Source organism: Sinocyclocheilus rhinocerous, unplaced genomic scaffold, assembly GCF_001515625.1.
Source record: "Sinocyclocheilus rhinocerous isolate Xijiao unplaced genomic scaffold, SAMN03320098_v1.1 scaffold2183, whole genome shotgun sequence".
NCBI classification, from domain to species: domain Eukaryota; kingdom Metazoa; phylum Chordata; class Actinopteri; order Cypriniformes; family Cyprinidae; genus Sinocyclocheilus; species Sinocyclocheilus rhinocerous.
Window position 1 is genome coordinate 366,078 of NW_015634579.1, and position 22,126 is coordinate 388,203.

The 22,126-nt window shown below is 34.6% G+C and overlaps 1 protein-coding gene across 1 annotated transcript in view; it reads right to left on the reverse strand.

Moving 5' to 3' along the window:
- Positions 1-22,126, reverse strand: part of LOC107745929 (spondin-1-like) — a 69,536-nt gene that overhangs the window by 14,209 nt on the left and 33,201 nt on the right. Inside the window, exons 8-10 of the mRNA XM_016559967.1 lie at positions 5,038-5,102; positions 3,097-3,298; positions 1,006-1,146 (exon numbers count right to left, since the gene is read on the reverse strand). Coding sequence (XP_016415453.1) covers positions 1,006-1,146; positions 3,097-3,298; positions 5,038-5,102 — 408 coding nt within the window. The remainder of the gene's footprint in view (positions 1-1,005; positions 1,147-3,096; positions 3,299-5,037; positions 5,103-22,126) is intronic.

Consider the following 22,126-nt stretch of genomic DNA (forward strand, 5'->3'; position numbering starts at 1 on the left):
CCTTTAAAGTTGTCCAAATGAAGTTCTTAGCAATGCATATTACTGATCATAAATTAAGTTTTGATATATTTACGGTAGGAAATTTATAAAATATCTTCATGGAACATGATCTTTACTTAATAACCTAATGATTTTTGGCATAAAAGAAAAATCAATAATTTTGACCCATACAATGTTTTTTGGCTATTGCTACCAAATATACCCCAGCGACTGACAAGACTGGTTTTGTGGTCCAGGGTTACATATATATATTAAAAAACTGTTTCCATTTAGCTAGAGAACAGGAAATAAACAATAATAAATTGTTATGGGCAATAACTGATAAGTGGACAATATACTGTATGTTATATTATTTAGCCGAAATAAATAAAAAATAAAAAATACCAAGTAAATTAAAAAAAAAAAAAATTAGGCATCACAACATTATAATGTTGATAAAAAATAATTTGGATATGGATTAATATGAATATTAATCTGAAGATTTGCTAAAGATTACATTTGGTATTCAATTATTAATGTTAAAGATTATAGATTTGACCTTTTAAATTAATAAATTACTATTGTAAAAGTCAAATTTAGATGATGGCAAAGGTATTCAAAATTTACAAATAGAGGAAAAAAGCTATTAAGTATCCAATATACATACACATAATAATGCAGTAAAATTGTGAAATATTACAATTTAAAATAAATGATTTCAATTCAAAAGAACAGCATTTATTTGAAATATATATACATACATACACACACACACACACACACACAAAAGTATTTAATGATCAATACTGATCACTGATCAATTGAATGCATTCTTGCTGTTGAGTAGAACCCAGAGTAGAAATATTAAAAAAAAAATGTACTGCCCTCAAACTTTGATGAAATTATTGTCATTTGATGTAATTCTATAACTGTAAATAATTGTAAAAAGGTGTATAATTGTATATATAAATACTATAATTATAAATAATTTAAAAAAAACCCCATTAAAACAGCTTTTAAAATCACCTTTCTTGCGATTCTCTCCACTACCACTTGGGCGAGGGGTGTGATGGGGCCACCGGAAGGGTCGTAAAAAGGGCTCTGTGGGTGATCCAAACTGGTGAGGGGTCGAATCCGCTCCTGGGGATTGCTGGGTTTATTGGGAGACTTGGATAAACATAAGAAACGGAGGATGACAGGAGAGAGAGAGGGGAGGGAGGGTAAGAGAAAAACAGAAGTAGAGTATGTGACTTTTGGATGCCATCTGCCAGGGTCTCCCACCTTTCATCTCCACATGCATCATTCATTGACTGCGTAATATTCCCTTTATGAGTGATTTATGGCCTTGTTTCCTGCCTCTGCACTTTGAGTCACCTGACAGTTACTTGCATTCCACTTCGAAGCCTTCAGAGCAATGCTGCAAAACAAAGACCAACTGCTGCTCCAACTGCTCGGTAAAGCTTCAAGAGTTTAACTTCTGAAGCTGACTTCTTATTTCTTTCAAGGAACAACTCAGGACTGTTTCGTACCAGCAGGGGGCAGCGTGTGACGTCCTGGTTCCACTTAGTATCTGATATGCAAAGACTTAATACTGTTTGCTCTGAACAGCTCTTGAGGAAGCTAGAAGCAACATAGACACAGTGAGGAAACTGGCTTATTTGCACTTTTTTTCCCTCTATGTATTTATTCATCTAGTGCAGCCTTGGATTTTGTATATTCATAAGCAATTTTAAGTAAGCTTAAAATATGAGACAATGTGGAAGCACTATGAATTGAAAGTAGTTTTCGCATTGTTTATAAAACAATTTCATTTTCACATCAAACCTTCAGGCATAACAAAATATTATTCCATTACCTTGTAATTATTGTTGTCAAAGTTAATGGGTTTAAATGCCATTAAAGCTTTTATTTAATTTGACATTATAACTTTCATTCTGTTCTGAGTGGTTTCTGAAAAACTGATCAGAAACTTGTTGATTAGAACTAAGCAGAGTGCATACAAAAATGTCTCCATCAGAGCTCCCATTTAAAGATAAATAATAAAGACACCCAATATGAGAATTTATTTATAAATCAAACATGTATCTTTGTTTAATTGTATAGTAATTTAATCAATAAAGCTCAACAAGTGAAATATCACCCACAAGATAAACATTTATACAGTGTGGATTATTACTATTATTATGTTTTTTAATTTAATTTTTTACATTTTTTATCATATTTTACAACAACAACAACCATTTTATTATTACTGTTATTATTGAGTGGTTGAATATTGAATATTATTATTGTTGTTGCATTGTAGTTTAAAAAAAAAATACTTTTTAGCTATTTTATTTTTTAATTATTGTTGTAACAACAAAAACAATAATAATAATAATAATTATAATAATAACCATAATTTTTAATGTATTTTTTATTTAATAACAACAACAACAGTTTTATTATTATTGTTGTTGGTATTAAATGGTTGAATATTGCATATTATTATTATTAATGTTGTTGTATTGTAGGTTTTTTATAACATTTTTAAACTATTTTATTTTAAATTGGTTTAACAACAACAACAACAAATCAAACACTAATAATAATAAATAATGAACGGTTGAATATAGATTATTATTTTTTATTTAATTATTTAATTATTGGTCATTTGCACTGTGTTTGCATGAATTTTGCAACATCTTTTTGTTTTTTGTGCAAGTAAGGCAGGAGTGCAGTTGCATACATTAATGTTCCGAGTGTAAATTCTAATTTAATTTTAATAATCTGCACAACTGAAATCTATTACTGAGTTTTCTTAGAACTAAATGCATTAACATGTTAACTACGAAAAAATATGATGTTAAACACAATTAAATATTTAGAAAAATAATCTATTGATTGCCCAAATTATAACAAAAATGAAATGTAAATAAGACAAACCAAGCAATTGACTTGACGTCTTGTCATGCCGTTTACAGTTGGTACAAGACAAGATCTCAGATTAACATACAGTAGAAGAGAAAAGTTATGAAAAGCTAGCTTCAGTGTATGCACAATGACCCATGCTGCCTCATATATGGACTCTCACAGTATGTTCTAATGTAACAACGTCATCAGTCTGTGAAAGCTGACCTCATAAGTGACCCCGCTGTCAGTACCGGCGTCCCACGGCACCAGATCCTTCACCATCCTCTGGACCCAGCCGCAATCCCTGGTGCACAGGTCCTCCCCAGACAATCCCACGTTCCAGTCGGGACTGGGGCCCAGCATAGTCAAGAACGACATGAGATGACGGGCTCGATCCACCGAGAACTCCGCCGAGGGGGCGGCATGCCTGAGAGCAGACAAGAGAAGAGGTGAAGTCATCCGAAAATAAAGTTGTTTCAGAGAAAGGACTGTACACAAACATAATGCCACTTACAAGACGTCTGTGTCATGTATTATGCGCTAAGGCATAATTTGTAAGAATCCATGCAGATGGTAATTAATCAAACTAATTGCCCTGATAACAAACCATCACCAAAGCAACTGTTGCCATTTGAGCGGAGCAGGCTGCATGTTTAAAGATGTTACTTGGATCTATTGATTAACACATATTAAATATTCATCATGAAACCAGCACCTTATGACTCGCACAGCCCACACTTGAGAGCAGAAGAAAGAGGAAGAGAGTGAGCCATGCACTCCAGGCAGACGAGAATTAAACTCAAGTTTTGAAATCAAAACCGAAGATGTGCAAAATGTGGGACACAGTTCATAAAAAAATAAAAATAAAAATAAAAATAAAATAAATGTTTTTAAAAAATAAAATAATTTTTGCTAACTAAAATTGGTTAAAAATAGTATTGTATGCAGTCAAGAAGATAAAGAAACTGCGAAATACAAGCTACTTTGCTAGCCTAATTTCATGTTAGACAAACATACTGTATCTAATACGTTTCACAACAAAAAAAAATTGCAATTTATGACTCTAATGCTTTAAAAAAAAAAGTTATGGGATACCCCAGCGTGCCCTATTGGTGGAAAGTGCCTCGTATGTTTGACTTATGGTTGGAAATAATTAGCGTCTGCCATTGCCATTCCCTCTTCATGGGGTAAATTGGTTGTGGTAATTGACAGTCTGATGTTAAAATAGGTCAAGAGAACGTCCTGATGTATTGGAGCTGGAGGGAGGCCATTAACCTCAATCGCAAAAGCACCGCAGGGGAAATGCTACTCTCATCAAAAAACGGAAGACTTCGCTAAACAAATCCACACATAAAATATTAACCGCCTCGTTAGTGAGAGGGAAAGAAACATCTACATACCCAGCAGGTGCTAAAGGAGTTTTTTATGAAGCAGGCCTTAGTGTTGAAAAATACTCATCCAAGAAGCAAGACCAGAGAGACATTTGGTAACTTTTGGGTTGTTACCTTTCTTTTATATTCTTTCAGCAATATTGTGAAATATTATAATTTAAAATAACCATTTTCTATTTGAATATATTTTAAAATGTAATTTTCTGCATCATTATTCCGGTCTTCAGTGTCACATGATCCATCAGAAATCATCTAATATGCTGCTCAAGAAACATTTTTATTTATATTATTAATACTGAAAACAGTGATACATTTTTTCAGGATTCTTTGATAAATACAAAGTTCAAAAGAACAGCATTTATTATTAGAAATAGGAATCTTTTGTAAAATTATAAATCTTTACTGTCACTTTTGATCAACTTATTATGTTTCTTGCTGAATAAAAGTATTCATTTTATTTCTTCATTTTAAACTTTTGAAAAGTACTGTGTATGTACAGCAGGAAACCAAATAACATTTTCTGGATGTTTTGGTTTTTCAAAATCTCATGATACTGTTTCATATATATGACATTATAAAGGACCTTTTGTATATGGGTTAGGGTTAGATTCTTTGCCTCCATTACATTTGGGCACTTTAAGTCACTCTTGGTTTGATATTTTGTCATATAGGCTAATGAAATGACATTCATTTATTTTAAGTGTGGCTAAAGTGTCAAAACCCTTTTTGGGGGCTGTTGTCTAAATGTAAAAGTACAAAAGCGATAGAAACTTACACATTAAGAGGCTGCCAGGCGGGCCACTGGGCTTTGGTTTTGATAACTGTCATAACATCATCACCCTGAGAGAGACAGATGGAGAGAAACAGACAGAAAAAGAGAATGTGAATTTTTATTGCATCCTATATATAGAACGTCAAGTGCGCTGAAACAAAACAGCAAGGATTTTGTGTTCTACTTTCTCCAATTTGTCTATCTTTCCAGCACTACAAAAAGAAAAGTTTCTATTCCATGCTTTATTTCTCTCCCTAAACCTCTGACACTATTATATTCATGACAAGGCTTCACTTCAGGTTGTGTGCTTAAGATTTCTGCTATTGTTTGGTGCATTGATCCATTTGTTGTTGTGATACCTGGACCCAAGGGAAAAGACACTGAGCTTTAACAATACTTTATTGGGAACCACAAGAAACAGCTACAATAAAACCACATTAGTAAGGAACAGGCTCAAAGAAAGAAAGAGAGCGTGATTGAGACAAAAGCAACAGACAGAGATCGACAGGCACAGAAAGAGTAAGACAGGCAATCCCTGTACATATTCATCAGGGGATGCTGAGAGCTTGTGTGGCTGTGATTGCGAGAATAAAAGCTCAAAGAAGTGTCTGACGATCTGTTCCAACATTCAGACAGGATCCTGAAGGTTCCCGTTACCGCTGACAGTTTCAGGTGTAATACTGAAGCATAATGGAGCTTGCGCTATAGCGGTTCAAAATGTAGACCTCTGTCTGATAATGCACTGCACACTGAGACAGTGTATCGTTTCAATTTAAACAGAGGCCTTAAAAATAGAATTGAATTACAGTAAGTTTTCCTTTTTGTCCCAAAGTGACCAGTACATTCTGAGAGAGAGAGAGAGAGAGAGAGAGAGAGAGAGAGAGATTTGTTGCCTTAGGCTATGAAAAATTATCCAAATTATGTATCCTTATATTGTATTCTTGCTCTTAGGAGATGGTATGAAATAAATGTTTTCATCATTTTATTGATAGTGAATATAGGGTGCTAACAGGAAATGATGAGCAGAAGGGCAGGAAAAATAAAATAGGGGCACAACACAGTTCAAATACATATCCACATTTCCCATATCAGCACCACAGCTCAAAGAGTTTGAAACACAGCATAATATAAATGGTGTTAGCCATTTACTGGATTGACTGGATTAAAATAGTACTTTCATGCAATGAACTGAATATCAACAAATTATGTAAAAACAATGACACTGTTGTCTGATTTTAAACACTCGAGAAGATCAAGAACTAGTTTTTAGGTGGGACAGAATAACATCAGCATTTCAAGGGGATACCAAAATTTATATTGATGCATTTGGCAGATGCTTTTATCCAAAGTGACTCACATTGCATTCAATATATATGTCTTATCATATGTTGTTTTCTGGATTCAAACCCATATCACCCACATGAGCACCACAGCTCAATGTGTTTGAAGTACTAACACTGGCTAAAAATGTCTACGTAAAACTTATTGGACAAAAGTCAGATTGCAGTAGGCTCCGATAGCCTTGTGGGCAGTGTCGAGACATTCAGCGCTGTTGCGCTACAGGCGTCCCGAGTTCGAATCCTGATTCGCAGACCTTTCTCTCTCCCGCTTCCTGTCAGTTCTGATCTGTCCTATCGTAATAAAGGCGAAAATGTGAAAAATAAATCTTTTTTAAAAACGTCAGTTTGCAAAAATCTTGTTCCAGTGTTGCTATTGTTAACTAAAACTAGAACATAAGAAGAAAAAGAAGAAAAAAAGAAAATTAAACAAATATTGGATTAAAAAAATAAACTTAAAAATAAACAAATAAAAATGAGAAATGCTGCCTTCGCAACTTAAGTAAATTAGGTTGCAGTACTATATTATTAAAAAAATAATAAAATAAAGCTAAACAGAAATATTAATAAAAATAATAAAAATGTAAATAACAAAACTACTAAAACTTAAACTAAGATTAAAATGACAAAATAGAATAGAATTAAATAATAAAAAAGCTAACTAAAAATATAAATAAATACTATAAAAGTAAATAAATAATGCAAAATTAACTACCTTGTGCAGGCTGATTTTTTGTACTTATGGAGAGCGCATGCATATATATTAGAGCCCGACCGATATATCGTTTAGCCGATATTATCGGCCGATATGAGCCTGTTGCCGATATATTGGTATCGGCGAATATGCCGCCGATACGCCGCCGATATGAAAATGTTTTTTACAGACCCTCTTTCGAATGAGACCACCCCCGCGTCGATAGCCCCCGGGGGTTCGGGAGTTACGGGTGGTTAAATTCGCGGTAAATTATGTCACACTTCACACTTCTCTAGTAAGTTCTGTCTGTGTGTGAAGACAGTAGCGCAAATCCGTGAATGAATGTTCCAAAGTAAAATAAACTTCAACGGAATAAAGTTGTATGGAACTGAATTGAATTAAAGTTGAATAAACTTCAACTTTACTGTTCAGTGCACTGTGCCTTTTTTTTTTACTCCCAAATATCGGTATCGGCCCCAAAAAAACCATATCGGTCGGGCTCTAATATATATATATTAGGCCTATATCAATAATAAAGAACGCAAATGCTTTCAGTACAAATATTTTACTATGTTTTTCTCATAAAATTATCCTTAACTTCCATTGACAATCTGACATAAGAGCTTTGTGAGGACATTTGCAATGACAGGCCATTTTGCACCAAAGACAGTTCAGCATATAGATTCAGGTTTGGTCAGGAGTGTCAAAAAGGCACTAAAAACAACCTGTGAAATGTCTTTGAGACCCCTGACTTAACCTAAATCTACAGGCAGTAAGTGACCCATCATTACAAATGCACACAAAAACTCTTCCATCAGATCAATGAAAGTGAGACCACTGAAAAATTAACATGCGGACGGCACATGCTCTTTTGATGCAGAGTGAGGAAAGCACACTCACAGTTTGCCGCCCAACATCAAACAGACGTACAAAGTGAGTTTGTACATTCCTATAATGGCCTGCGTGAATTACATTAATGCAAAGACAACCAATACAAAACACCATAAAAATCAATATATACTTGCTTACTCAATGCTTGTTGGAGTTTGGGAGTTTAAAAACTGCCATCAGTTTAGGTCAAGTGCACTAAATGTAAATTCGCTGTTAATGCATTCATCCTCAGAAATAGCACACACAGGCCACTCGGGTCAACAAAGACATATTGTTGTGCATTCAACTTCTATATTTATCGACACACTAACTGGTTCAACAACAGACCCACTTTGCAACAGAAATTCAATAACAGCTGCAACCAAACAAAGAATTGTAGAAGAAGTATAATTGTGATAAGACTCGGTTCTGGCGTTGTTGGCATTTTCGTGAGAAATACACAGCTGCCTCTGAGTAATTAAGCGATTAATCTGCTAATTGGCCACATTGATGAATATGTTTCAAAGAGGCAGATGGTGCCGCACATGCTTGAGGATATTAATTTACGGTCCACCACTCTGGAAGTTGGGTCCTCGCATTCGAACCAGAAAGAAATATACTGCCTGAAATGGGCCAAATGGACTTCACTTCTTCTTATTCGGAGGATTTATCAAGTGTACTTGGGTTGACAACATGGGAGCGAAATCTCAAAGTAAATCGCCAAACCACTGAACCAAGAAACAAACCGGTCCAGTGCTCTGAACATGAACATCCATTGTGGTGCAAAATAATAATAAAACATCAGTGCCAAACCGTGGGCCAGAAACTAAGCTCTTCTGAAGCTTTTTGACCTCCTTGAGGGTTTTTAAGGAGGGATGTACCCGAGAAGCTTCAAGAAAACAGAAAGACATTTTGTTCATGGCTGACTGATGATTTTTAACCTTCGAGAGAGTCTGTAGCTCCCTGAAGGATCTTGTCTCTAGTTCAACTTTTATCACCTTGAGGCAAGTGCACTTTTGGTTTTGGTGTTTTGGTCGCAAACTTATTCTCAATTCTTTGGGCCGCTCGCTTGCATTTCACATACAGGTCACACGCAGTGGCCTGGTGTTTATTTTGTGGATGCAGATATCCTGTGTATCGCGGTATGAATGCTAATGACAGTATTTATTTACAGTGTGTAAAGGGACATGTCATCCAAAATGCGGTCATTTACTCATGCCCATACCCTTCCAAACCTCTATGACCTCTTCTGTGAAATAGATGAAGTAGATATTTTGAAGAACTGTAGCTGCTTTTGTCCATACAGCGAAAGTGAATGGGGTCCAAAACAACACTTGGGACAATTTTCTAAATATCTTTTGACTGACTTAGAAGAAAGTCAGTCATACAGGTTTGGCACAACAAAAGGGTGAGTACAAAATTACAGATTTTTTTTTGGTCAATTATTATGTTGAGGCAAGACACTAAGAAAATGGTACAATTTTAAGATTTTGGGCTATTTTGCTTCCATAACCTAACCCCTTTTTTTCAGACTAGTTGAAAGAAAATATCCAAAATACACATTTAAAGGTGGGGTAAGCGATTTCTGGTAGCAAATGTTGACATTTGAAATCACCAAAACAAACACGCCCCTACCCCAAAAGGGTCTCGCCCCTATTTTGATAGCTCCGCCCCACACATACGTACGCAACCCAGGCAACGATTAGTTCTGTGAAACAAAGCAAAACCAATGTTACACCGTGTCTACACCGGACGCGAGTGGCGCGGCCCGACAAAATAGTATGGAACTCATTATAATCAGTGATGCTGTCTACACCATAAATATATATATATACATATCTATGGTCTACACTAGATGCGGCGTGGCACGACACGACAAATCCCCGACAGAACACTGCTGCTTTGTTCTATTTATAGTTTGACGTATTGACACAAATTTCAAATGATTTTCGACGGTCGCTTTGTCGCGTCCAATGTACTAGACAGACTTTAGCTGTTGTGGCGCAGACACGGTGTTACTCACTTATCGACAAGAAACAAAGCAACCTTGGCATCCGATCACAGGCCTTCCACTCCTTGAGTTCTCTCCAGCGCTGGAAAGCTGATCCGATATTTACACGGGTCCTACTTCTTGCCTTAAGCCTTCTTTTGTTCCGCAGACGTTTTCCTCTTTTGTTTTTTATCCGCCATCTCTATCTTTCTGTCGCTCGGCTCGGACTGAACGCTCTCTCCTCCACATCATGAGTAGACACGCCCCTTACTGCTGATTGGCTACAAGTTCATTTTGCTAGTCGGCCCGAATCAGTTTTCTAAAGCGTTTTTGAAAAATCGCTTACCCCACCTTTAAGTGTTCATTTTATTACGCTTTATCCATTTGCGTCTTTAGATTTCAATTACAACACATTTCTTTAAGGAAATGTCTTTATCGCTAATTCAGTAGCAAAACCAAACTACAGACCAGACTTTCCAGTTTTAATTCTACTGTATTCTGAATATTTTTTACAAAAGAGTTTGTTCACATAAGATTTGCCTGATTTCTATAACATCTTGTCTAAATTTGTGATGAAATATGTGATTTATGGAGTGATAAAACAGAGATATCCAAAATTACCTATCTAAAAACTCTGTTTAAATATGCAAATGAGGTGTTGTCTACATGCATATTTTATGTTCGGTATTTTTTGGAATTTGACATAATAATAAATAATAATGCCAATCTCATTAGGGGTTTGCGTTTTATTGCCCTCCATTCTCTAATGAGGCTTTTTTTTCCATTATAGTATCAGGAATCTGTATCACCTTAAAATTTAGAGTTTATGCCCCCTAAAAATATCAAACTTAATTTTAAAGGGGTCATATAAAGCTACATGCACTTTTACAAGTTGTTTGAACTGAAATGTGTTGGCAGAGAAATTGAGAAATTTTAACCAAACTATGTTACAGACTTTTCATTAAGACCCTAAAGAATCATATAAACTTGTGGAAAATGGGCATCCTATGACCCCTTTAAATTCTGAAATTTAAATCATGCTCATGTAAGATGTGTATTCAAGTCATTTTACTTGTGAATTGCATTTTTCTTTATTGTAGTATGAGGCCAATTGTTTCACCCTAAAATTTAGACTTTATGCTCCCTAAAAAAAAATTCAAATTAGTTTTAATTCCAAAATGAAAATAATATTCATCATTGAATCATGAATCATTTTATGTATGAATTGCATCATATTATCTTATATATTGACTTTAATTTTGATATTTTCAGGAGTTATAATTTGAATTCATAAATTAAAATCCTGTTCATTATAATCATGTGTATTCAAGTCCTTTTATGTATGAATCAGATTTTTATTAATTTGACTTTATGCCTCCTAAAATATGAAAATTAATTTGAATCCATCAATCAAAATCATGTTCATTATGGAAAATGTGTATTCAATCCATTTTAAGCATGAATTGCACTTTTTATATATTTTTTGAAAACAAAAATAAGAGTAATGTCATTAACCAACCTACCAGCAGGGACTAACCGAACCATGCAAACCAGCCAAACCTTGACCTCTTCTCTACTACACACACACAGAGAGTAGATAGAAAGTGACAAAGAAAAATATAGAGTTTTCTGGAAGTGCCACTCATTTGGCAAACAGCAAATACCAGCCATCCAGAGCCCGGCAAGCATGTACTGAAGTTCTCCTCTGAATCACTTTTTCCAATCCACACCGCTTCTTTCAGAGTCATTGCTACTTATCACCCAATCACCCCCTTTCAGAAGAATCCTTCAACAGTCCTAGTACATTACTGGTCCTTTTGTGTTGCCTTTTAGTTCTGAATCATCGGTAATCTTGACCTTGTCCGGACCATTGTGGCCTGTGCTGCCCATGACCGCAATTCCAGCAGGACTTGTCCATCAGCTGCTGGCGAAACGAGTGCGGTGTGGTGGAAGTAATTGAGTTGTGCTCAGAGAGGTGTCAGTCAGAGCTAACCACTCAGAGTCACACTTCCAAGGCTTTTGCACATTTTATTTTCACATCATCTAAAATCTGTTTTCAGCCTTAGAGATTTTTGGTAAAGTATTGGTTTGTTAAAAAACAAATATACAATGCAAATTATTCAAAAATAATTGTCCAATCACGCTTAAAAGCAAAGGTGATCATTTTAAAGTGCCCCTATTATGCCATTTCAAATATTGCCTTTCATGCAGTGTGTAACGTAGCTGTATGTGAATGCAAACGATCTGCAAAGTTGCAAAGCCGAAAGAGCACGATAAAAGTTATTTGCTCCCAAAAGAAAGAATCGTCTCCGAACAGTGTAACCGAGTCATTAGTAATTTGAATCCCACTTTCGTGATGGCTACACATTTGCATAATGCACACCTATGTTCTACGTTGGCCGGCTGCGAACAACTTGACACACCATCAAACGCGCAATTTTACTGATGACTGATTCTCTAATCTCTGGCAGTTCATCGTGGGATTTACAAAATGCTTGCGCTTGAAAGACAGCTCAATACCCAGTTTATTTGAACCTACTGGCTCCACTGAATCTCAAACTGTAAGTATGATAAATAATAGATGTTTATATTTTCTATCGAGCGTTCAAAATATGGAACTATAGCAATGGGCGTGTTGTTTTCCGACACGCGCTGTATGCGGTAGACCAATCACAACAGACTGGGCCATCTGACCAATCAGAGCAGAGTAGGCTCACAGAAAAGAGGGTTTTAGAGAGACTGAATCTTAGAATTGCTTCGAAAGAATCGTTTGACAGTCACTGGAAAATGAGTTGATATTAAATGCATATTTTTAGAAAAAAGAAAGCATTGTTTGACTTTTTTGACCTTATATGCACGTAAACCTATTGAGACTCCCAAAACTATATTAGGAACCTTAAAAATGGCATAATAGAGGCACTTTAACAAAAAATCATTTTGTAGGAGCATGTGTTCCAGATACTCTGAGCTGCGGAGCTCACACGGGAAATACAGGTTTGAATTTTAGCCTTTTTTGTTCGAAAGGCTTATTCACACCAAGAACAATAACTATATAACTAGCCTATATTAAAATCCACATTAAAGGACAATAACGTTCTGTTTATTATAAGCGCAAATTGTAGTTTTGTCATCTGCTGCTTTAAATATTAAATATTTATCATTAGAGTTATTGTCCATAGTGTGAACTGGCATTAACTCCAGCGGCACAGGTATGTAAAAAATAATAAAAAAGATAAAAAAAAAAAAAACTCTAATTAATAACATTAGCAACGCAATACAATACAACCTCAAACTAATAGACATCCTCACTGTTATATGGTCAGCCCTGTAATTTTTTTTTTTAGAAACAAAATACTTTATTTAATTAAAAGCTGTCTATGGGTTACATTTATATATATATATATATATATATAAAACACTTATTTTCCTACAGTTTGGCACTGTTAAAATGCATGAATCATTTTTTGCTGTCTATCTGGCACACATTATTTTTAATTGGCCATGCTCAATAAGAAGTCTCAGTAAATCCCTATAGGCTATTGTTCACTAATTCACAATCTTCAGTATGGATCTGCTGAAAGGTGCATGATTTCACAGTAACGCAAGAAGTCCACCATTCTTTCAAGTCCATTACACAAAGGCTCACTTAATCAGCAATAGATCTGGAATTGTTTAAAAGCAGAGAAAAGTTTAATGAGAATGCTATTCTCTTTAACTTTGCTGGTTAATGACTTATGCGACTTTCAAAATGGAGATAAGGAAAAATCAATAGCACAGAGTCGCACTGTAAGAAACACTAAAAATAAAGACAGAGTCATGATTAATCGGGCACTATGCAGCAAACAGTAATTTCAAACTATCAAACTACATTGAATATTGTCTCAAAATCCTAAATATCTTGTAAATTATAGAACGTTCTGTGTGACAACTAGCCCCAGTCTCCTGCACAACTGTCTCACGGTTGACAGATCAAACCCCCTTTTCAACATTCCATTTTAATGGAGCCATGTATCGCTGATGTGAAGTTCTGAATAAAAACATAACTGCGAAAGATAATTTTCATACAGGTGAAGACACAATTAATAATTCTGACATGAAAGGGATGCCAAGCAACACACCAATGACTCAGATCAAACGAACGAAAACAAAGCTCGATCGTCACTTTTTATCAGACTCAAGATTGCAACATCAAAAGAGCTCATAATTTCATCCAGAGTTGGGAGGCCTTTGTTGCGGCGTTTACAGTGGGAGAAGGGTTGACGGTGTTTATGGTAATATTGCTAAAACGCAAGAGGGAACTGAGCTAATAATAACTAACTCTTACTGGATCCCCATACAGGCTTTAATGTAATCCTGGGAAACGCAAGACAGGAGAAAATGAGATAACATTCAGCCTCCCTCTCGCTCTCTTTTTCTCCCTCGCTCGATCTTTCTCACAATGTATAGGGCTGCCTTATGCCTTATATTTTGTCAATCAAGTACTTCTAAAATAAGAAAACAGGACATTTATATAACAAATGTTTTATTTATTTTTTTCAAATTCTCATTTTCTCTATAATAACCTTTCAATCGGGCCGAAGGGTCATTTCGGTCCAAAGTCTCCATATAAAATTCTCAGTCGTTCATTCTGTCACTCAGATGAAGGAGAGAGGTGAGGTCAACAGCCGGCAGGCATCGGGAAAATGTCACAACTCACTGGCATTCATAATGTCTATCCCACACAGAAACTGCTTTAACTTTTCTATAACTTTTTTAATGTACTGTTTAAGTTTCAAATGAACTCTTATGAAATAGATTTAGCATTCAGACATCATTTTTGTCTTCATAGAAGCTTCTATTTTGTTAAATGGAGATTAAAAACATGATGCGTTTCACCATAGGTTCTTCTGATCTGGGTATTGGTTTAGGAGTTATTTAAAGCCCATTACAAACACTTTCTACAAATAAAAAAAGAGAGAATAAAAAGGTCTTAAATGGAGCTTAATAAGATCCTCTACAGTGAATGGGTGCCATCAGAATGAGAGTTCAAATTGCTGATAAAAACATCTCAATATTCCACAAGAAATCCACACAACTCCAGTCTATCAATTAATATCTTGTGAAACAAAAAGATGTGTGTTTGTAAGAAACAAATCCAGCATTTAGATATTTTAACTTTAAACCAGTGCTGTCAATCGATTAAAATTTAACTAATCACACATTTTTTTCTGAAATTAATTGCAATTAATCTCACCAAACATTAAAGTTTTTAAATATACTTTTGCAATATTGCAATAATTTCACATGCAATATTTAAATTAATGTACAAACAACATAAAGACAGTATATTTTTAAATATTTGTTTAGTGGCATCTTTTTTAATGACTGAAGGCATGTATCACTGATACCAATACTGATTTCTTTGTTCTGGTGACGAAAAAAACTCATCTATATCTCAGATTAAGAACATTTTCAGCAAATTTAAATTTTTTGAGTGAACTATTCCTTTAAAAATGATCAAAGCTAAAAACTTTTGCTCTTTGCCATTTGTAAGATTGTATATGCGGTAAAATAAAATAGATTTACCTCTCTTAACTAAACAACTAATTTATCATCTAACTCAGAAAATCTAATTATCGGAGCTAAGCTATCCACAATCATTTTATAGTTATATACCTGTATTGTTTTTATATTTCTCCAAAGCAATTTCATGAGAAACATCTAAGACCAAGTTAATACTTCAATGTCACATAACTGACATTGTCACACAACTCCATTAAGTCTCCGAAACTTTGAAAGAGCAACCGCAGAGCAGTAAAATCATCTTCTGAGAATTCACTGAAAGCTACCACTCTACCAGATAATTCGTACCAGAAAGTGCTTCGCTAAGCTTCATTAATCAATGGTTTCGGTCATAAGTGCACAGACTGTCCACACTTAAATTCTCTCTCACTCCTGCAGGCAAAGGAAAAAAAAAAGCTAAGAATTAAAGAAGCATTTCATAAAGTTGGCTAAAACATTAGCATAAACCAACAACTACTTCAACCACAGTGTGTCAAAGTTTGTCAGATTGCAAGTCACTTTAAAACACTATAGTAGTAAAACTCTCCGTTTTTCTTTGGAAGCACTGCTTGCCAAAAAAGGATTTTGGATGAATTAAAAGATCGCAGCATAAGAGTCATTCTATGAAATTAGTGATTTTCTAGATTGTAAAGGCGATTAAAATAATTTAATAAATACTGTCAAAAAATAAAACATGAAAAAATGATTTGATATGAAGATAAAAGTTTGTCCATGAAAAATTATGTTGACATTATGACAGCGTCTTTAAAAAGGAGGAAATTATTTATAACTGAATTGATTTATATTGATGATGAATTGATGATGCATCATTCATGATGCTACATATATAAGGGACACAAATGACACCTGATTTGTAGAATAAACAATAAATTCAAATTAATTTCAGATTCCATTTGTATTCAAATGGCAATAACCGAAAACAATCTTTTCAGGACCCTTCAACTTAATTATGATAGTCAATGATGTTGGTTTACTCTTGTTGTGGTTGAAATGAATTTCAACAGATGTGTAATTAAACAAAACACAGATGCTAATAAGTTTAGGAGCTGAATAAAGCTTTAACTGGCTCTGAAAAGCCATATCCATTATCGTCGGTCCTTCCAATTACACCTTATTATTCGAACCCGACATGCCAGCATGTATCACTTGATTTCCAGCCGTTGTTCCCACACTCATTAGCTCTGGGACTTAAACTCAATCCAATTAGACAAACAAAAATTGGAATAACTGCAGATGTTGCCATGTAGCTTAGCAACATGAGCCTTGGTTCTCATTTGTGCAACGTAATGACGAGTCCAGATGGCAAAAATTCAGAGAATGATCAGTTACTAATTGGGCAGCTGCCACCTTAAAATCTATAGACATTTAAAAGTCACCAATTTCTGGTTGGCACATTTATGCACAGGTCACTGTGTTACATAACATAATTGGTCTATTAGGCTTGGAGACATATTCCAGGCTTATGCTATCGTATTGTGGGTTGCAGCCACCTAAAAGTGTGTATTTTGACAGGAAGAGTTATTGTATGAAGTGCAACAAGCTTTATTTGACAAATCCATTATGGCCAAAGTTTATCCGTCAATGTCCGTTGCTATACCAACATGCTGAAGTGCAACCACCAATAAGGAGGTGGAAGAAAATGAGTTGACTTTTCCCTGCCCTGAGCTCTGTAATTAGTTTCCTACCTCCCGCCAGCCCAGGGAATTGACCTATTTGGCAGGGAAATAGACCTGCTGACCTCAGCAGGCTTGAAGACTTACACCAAAGTTCCTCCGAAGGACTTTTGGCACATCTGCAATATGAGAACACGTTGGAGTTCATGTTATCTTGATTTGGACATGAGTGGCGCAGGACCTGGTCAAAGTGATGAATAATAACAAATGCACTTCCAATAAACTCTTCAGAAAATGTCGCCGCGCCAAAAAGCTTGTTTGTTCACAGGCTTCCAAAACAAATCTTGTGACACAGAGAGATAGATTTGATATCCTGTTCTGAGCGCCAAAGTGATCATTAAATTTAATGGTTCGCTAAAATGTCCATTAGTCTCTTTAATAGCATTGTTCAAAGCTTTAATAATGTGTTATCTTCTTGGAATAGGGAATCTGTAAAGATGACGTGAACTTTAAAAATCAGGATTGTTTTTCTGGTCCAAATTTATATTTTTGACTTGCAGGAACCTTCTGTAATATTTCTAAAGAAAAAGAAAAATAGGAAGAATCAAAATAAAAAAAATATTGGATCAACTGATAAATATAAATAAAACACACTGATAAATATAAATAAAACACACAAAACAAACTCTATATATTTATTGTTTGAATATATAACAAAATAGTATATAAGGTTTGAACATAATATATAGAATATTATATTATATATATATATTCATTATATATAATAGTGTGTGCTAGTACAATATATACTGTATATATGCATGTGTGTGTGTGTGTATATATATATATATATATATATACACACACACACACACAGACTATTTGATTTATATAAGCATTTATTTTTATTTTTTTCATTTTTCTTTTATGTTTTGTGTTGTATATATATACAGAGTGTATATACTGTATGTAGAGTGATGTATTAATAGAGAGAGAGTTGAACTGAGCAAGTGGAACTCACATCTCCGAAAACATCGAAGTAAATTTTTAAATAAATGTTATCTTTATAAACAAACCGCATATTTGAAGTCTAAAGAACTACATTCTCGCCTAAAAAAAACTCTTAAAACTACATTCTGTGACACAAAAACAGTATTTATAAAATAATAGTGGATTTGGGCGTCCGCCATGACACTCGCTGTGAGAAATACTGCAAGCGGAGTGATACAAACGGTGAAATGGCTGGAGTTCTGTTATCACTAGAATATCACACTCCTGGAAAAGTCTCTCAGCCAATCAGATTCGACGACCAGAAAGAACTGTTGTATAAATATATATAAAACTCCCCAATTTTTACAAGGCAACATCAAACCTTTCAAGTGCAATTACTCAGCATTTAAAACTTTCTTTACTTCCTATTTGAATTCATGCAGTATCCACTTGGGAGGCTAGCTAGGAAAATACAGCTTGCATGTCGAACTCAAGCTAAACGCATTAGCAGCACATTCAGACGTGACACTTTGTAGCTCTATGGCACCCAGGCTCTATACAGATGCAAATAACCTTTCCTCTATGTTGTGCACTACCCAAGCCATCTCTATGTAATTATCTCGTCTTCCGCACATTACACATCCAAACGCTGCTAACAGGAAGTGACATGTGAGGTAACAGAGTCAAGCAATTAAGATGGAGGATTAATGAAAACCTCAGTGAACCCCTATGCACCGCAAAAAATGTCATTCAGAAGTTGAGGACAATGAAACCCCAACGGTGGGAGATTGTACTTCTTGAAAGCATCAGGTAAACAAAAGAATGACAGAAAACAAAACTAATGGATCAAATTTCAAGGCACAAATTCAGTTGTTTCTTCATTTTGTTGTCTACAAACAACTAAACGACCAAGACTAAAGAAAAATGACGAGAAAAATGGCTTTAAAGTTTTTGGACTGAATCTAGATGGCTTTGATACGAGTTTTCTCTGAATCAGAGCATACAAGACCATATTTTGCTTAATTTTGACTAAATTAGGTTGAATTACATCTTTCCACAGAAGTACATTCAAGCTACCATTTCAAAAAGTTGTTAACGATATTAAAGATACGTAATATCTTTGTACATGCATGAGATTAGATAAAACTATTCAATTTAATTAGATCATTTATCTGGCATAAAAACATCTGAGTTAGCAAAACAGAATAAAAATGAACTTTAGCAAAAAATACAACTTACAAAAGTATAAAAGCAAACTAATTTATATAACAGGCGCTAAATACTGTACTTTGCTTCAAAACAGAAGATATATTGTTAAAATTAATCAGTGAATCATTTATTTTATTTTCTTATTGTTGATTTTCTTTATTTTATTTTATTTTGATTTCTACAAACATCAAAATGGCCAACACTATAAACTGAGAAAAATGGATTTGGACTGAATCTACATGACTTTAAAGGGGTCATATGATGCTTTTTTAAAGATCATTATTTGGTGTATTTGGTGTAACAGAATATGTTGACATGCTTTAATGTTCAAAAAACACATTATTTTTCAAATACTGTACATTATTGTAAGTCCTCTATGCCCCGCCTCTCTCAAACGCTTCGTTTTCTACAAAGCCCCCTCCTTATGTGGGGCGTGTTAGAACGAGCCGTTTTAGGGGGGCGTGGCAGAGTCTTAACTTTGATAAAGAATATCTCTTTGGTTTTGAGACTTTAGTCTTTGCAACTTCAGGGATCTTATCTATGCACAATCAGCTTGTAACACTCCAAAGAGAAAGGAAAACTTGAAATCGCATCATATGACCCCTTTAATACCAATTTTCACTGAATTTGAGCATAAAACATTTTTCCATTAGTACTTTCAAGCTATCGAAAGGTTGCTAACTAAATTTAATTAAATTAGATCATTCATCTAGCAAAAAAAAAAAACAACAGCATTAAAATGAACTTAATTGTGCATTAAACACAACCAGCACAAGTATAAAAGCAAACAAATTTATATAACAGAAGCAAAAAACAACAGCATTTAGCTACATTTTGCTTAAAAAAAAATTTAATTTAAAATGAATCAGTGAATCATTTATTTGATCAGTGAACTATTCATTCAAATGAACCAATTCAGCGATTTGTCAAGCTACTTTTTCAAAGAAGAAAAAGTGTTTTTCAAAGTGTACTGTAGCATGTTACTGGCAAAGTTACACTATCTTTATGTATTTCATTACTCCACAGCAATATATAAATCCAAGATAAAGAGCAGGTATGCTAAACAGAGACAAGGCTTCATAAAGACGTCAGTTGGGAGACTGTTTATGCCGCGCACGGAGGATAAAAGTGATAAGATATCACTTCCTATACGTGCTACAGTGACTACCAGTTAATCTGCTTTGACGTGAAGAAGCCATAACAGTCTCCATCACGCTTATAAGCGCAGACAGGATAATGTACATCTACCTCAGGCTAGATTAACCCGGATGGGAATACATTCTCTTAGATTCTGAGGATCCGAAGCTTACAATCAAGAACGTGGAAAACAAATCATCTACTATATGCACAAACCATTTTGTAGAAGAAACGACAGAAGTCACAGGTAAACAATCATCAGATTTCATATCCTGAAGCCCCACTGACTTTCATTTTCTATGAGTGATTTTGTATCTTGTTTTGTAATTAGTTTCTCTTGTATAAGAGCAGTCTGATACCTCCCACTTTAAAAACTCAGTCATGCTTTACTTTCAATAAAATTATTAAACAAAAATGAAAAGAAAGGCTATACTGGGAGAAAAAAAAGCAGTGTTTAATCATTTTGTTTTTCAAATGCCATGCCATAGAGCCCCCGAGCGAAAAGTTCAGACATAATTGCTAATTCATATGGCCGACGTGATATTGATTGCATACGTGTTGGACCAGAGGGCAATTCATTTGGAGTTTTGTCACATCTAACAAACAACAGGTGTGTGGTGTTGGGTTTTGGTGAACTGTTGTCATTTGGGGGTTGAGGTAAAGGTTATTAAAATAAACGTTTAACACTGGGATGCATTTTTATGAATGGCCCTAAGGGCTATGTGATGCATATTCATTGTTTTAATCTCGTTAAGGAAGCAATCCCTCGACATGTAATGAGCATGCAGATCAGATATCTAATCGTGCGGCTTATCGCTATAGCTGCTCGGAGGCAATTCTTCACTGTCAGGCCAGCAAATATCCTACAGATTAGCTGCAGGCTAGGTAGTATGATGTCCAGTTTGGCTAAATAAAATATAAACGTAGACCTCAGGTATGTGACATGGTCAGAGAACCGTAGCAAAGGTATGCAGCTTTTTTGCTTTCACAATGTGAATTATTTAACTGTATAAATTATCAGTAAAGTAAGCAGAGGTGGACTTTGGCTATCATCAGAAATAGGGTACTAAATAATGAAATAAAATAAAATAAAATATAAAAAGAGAAGTAATGGGAACCTGGTATTTCTATGTTCTTTTTTATGTGTCTAATAGACATGAACAAGTTATCTGAAAAACATCTATGACCTTTGAAACATGGCTAGTCTTCATGCTCTATGTTGAGTATGGTTTCACTAATAATAAACATACATTTGCATAAAGCATCCATATTTGTCCATGCTCATGTTGATTATTAAACAGTAATTAAACACTTGTTAAATACTTGAAAAGTATTAATTTAAGGTACATTTGGAACAGATAAAAATGTGCAATTAAGTTGCGATTAATCACGAGTCAACTCATGGCAATCATGCAATTAATCGCGATTAAAAAAATTTAATCGATTGCCCTAAAATGTATAAAATGTAAATAAATAAAAACCTTTAATTACATTTTATGTCAAGTCTTTAAGTCCTTGGATAAACACATTTCCTAAAAATATAAAGAATTACCCCCTCTCACATGATTTTTCTCACATTTTCTGACAATATCAGTGTTAAAAAAAAACTTTTTCTGAGATTGCAATCAACTAGAACAGAACTATTACAGCAACAAATTATGCATCAATTTAAATGCATTAGCTTGGGAAT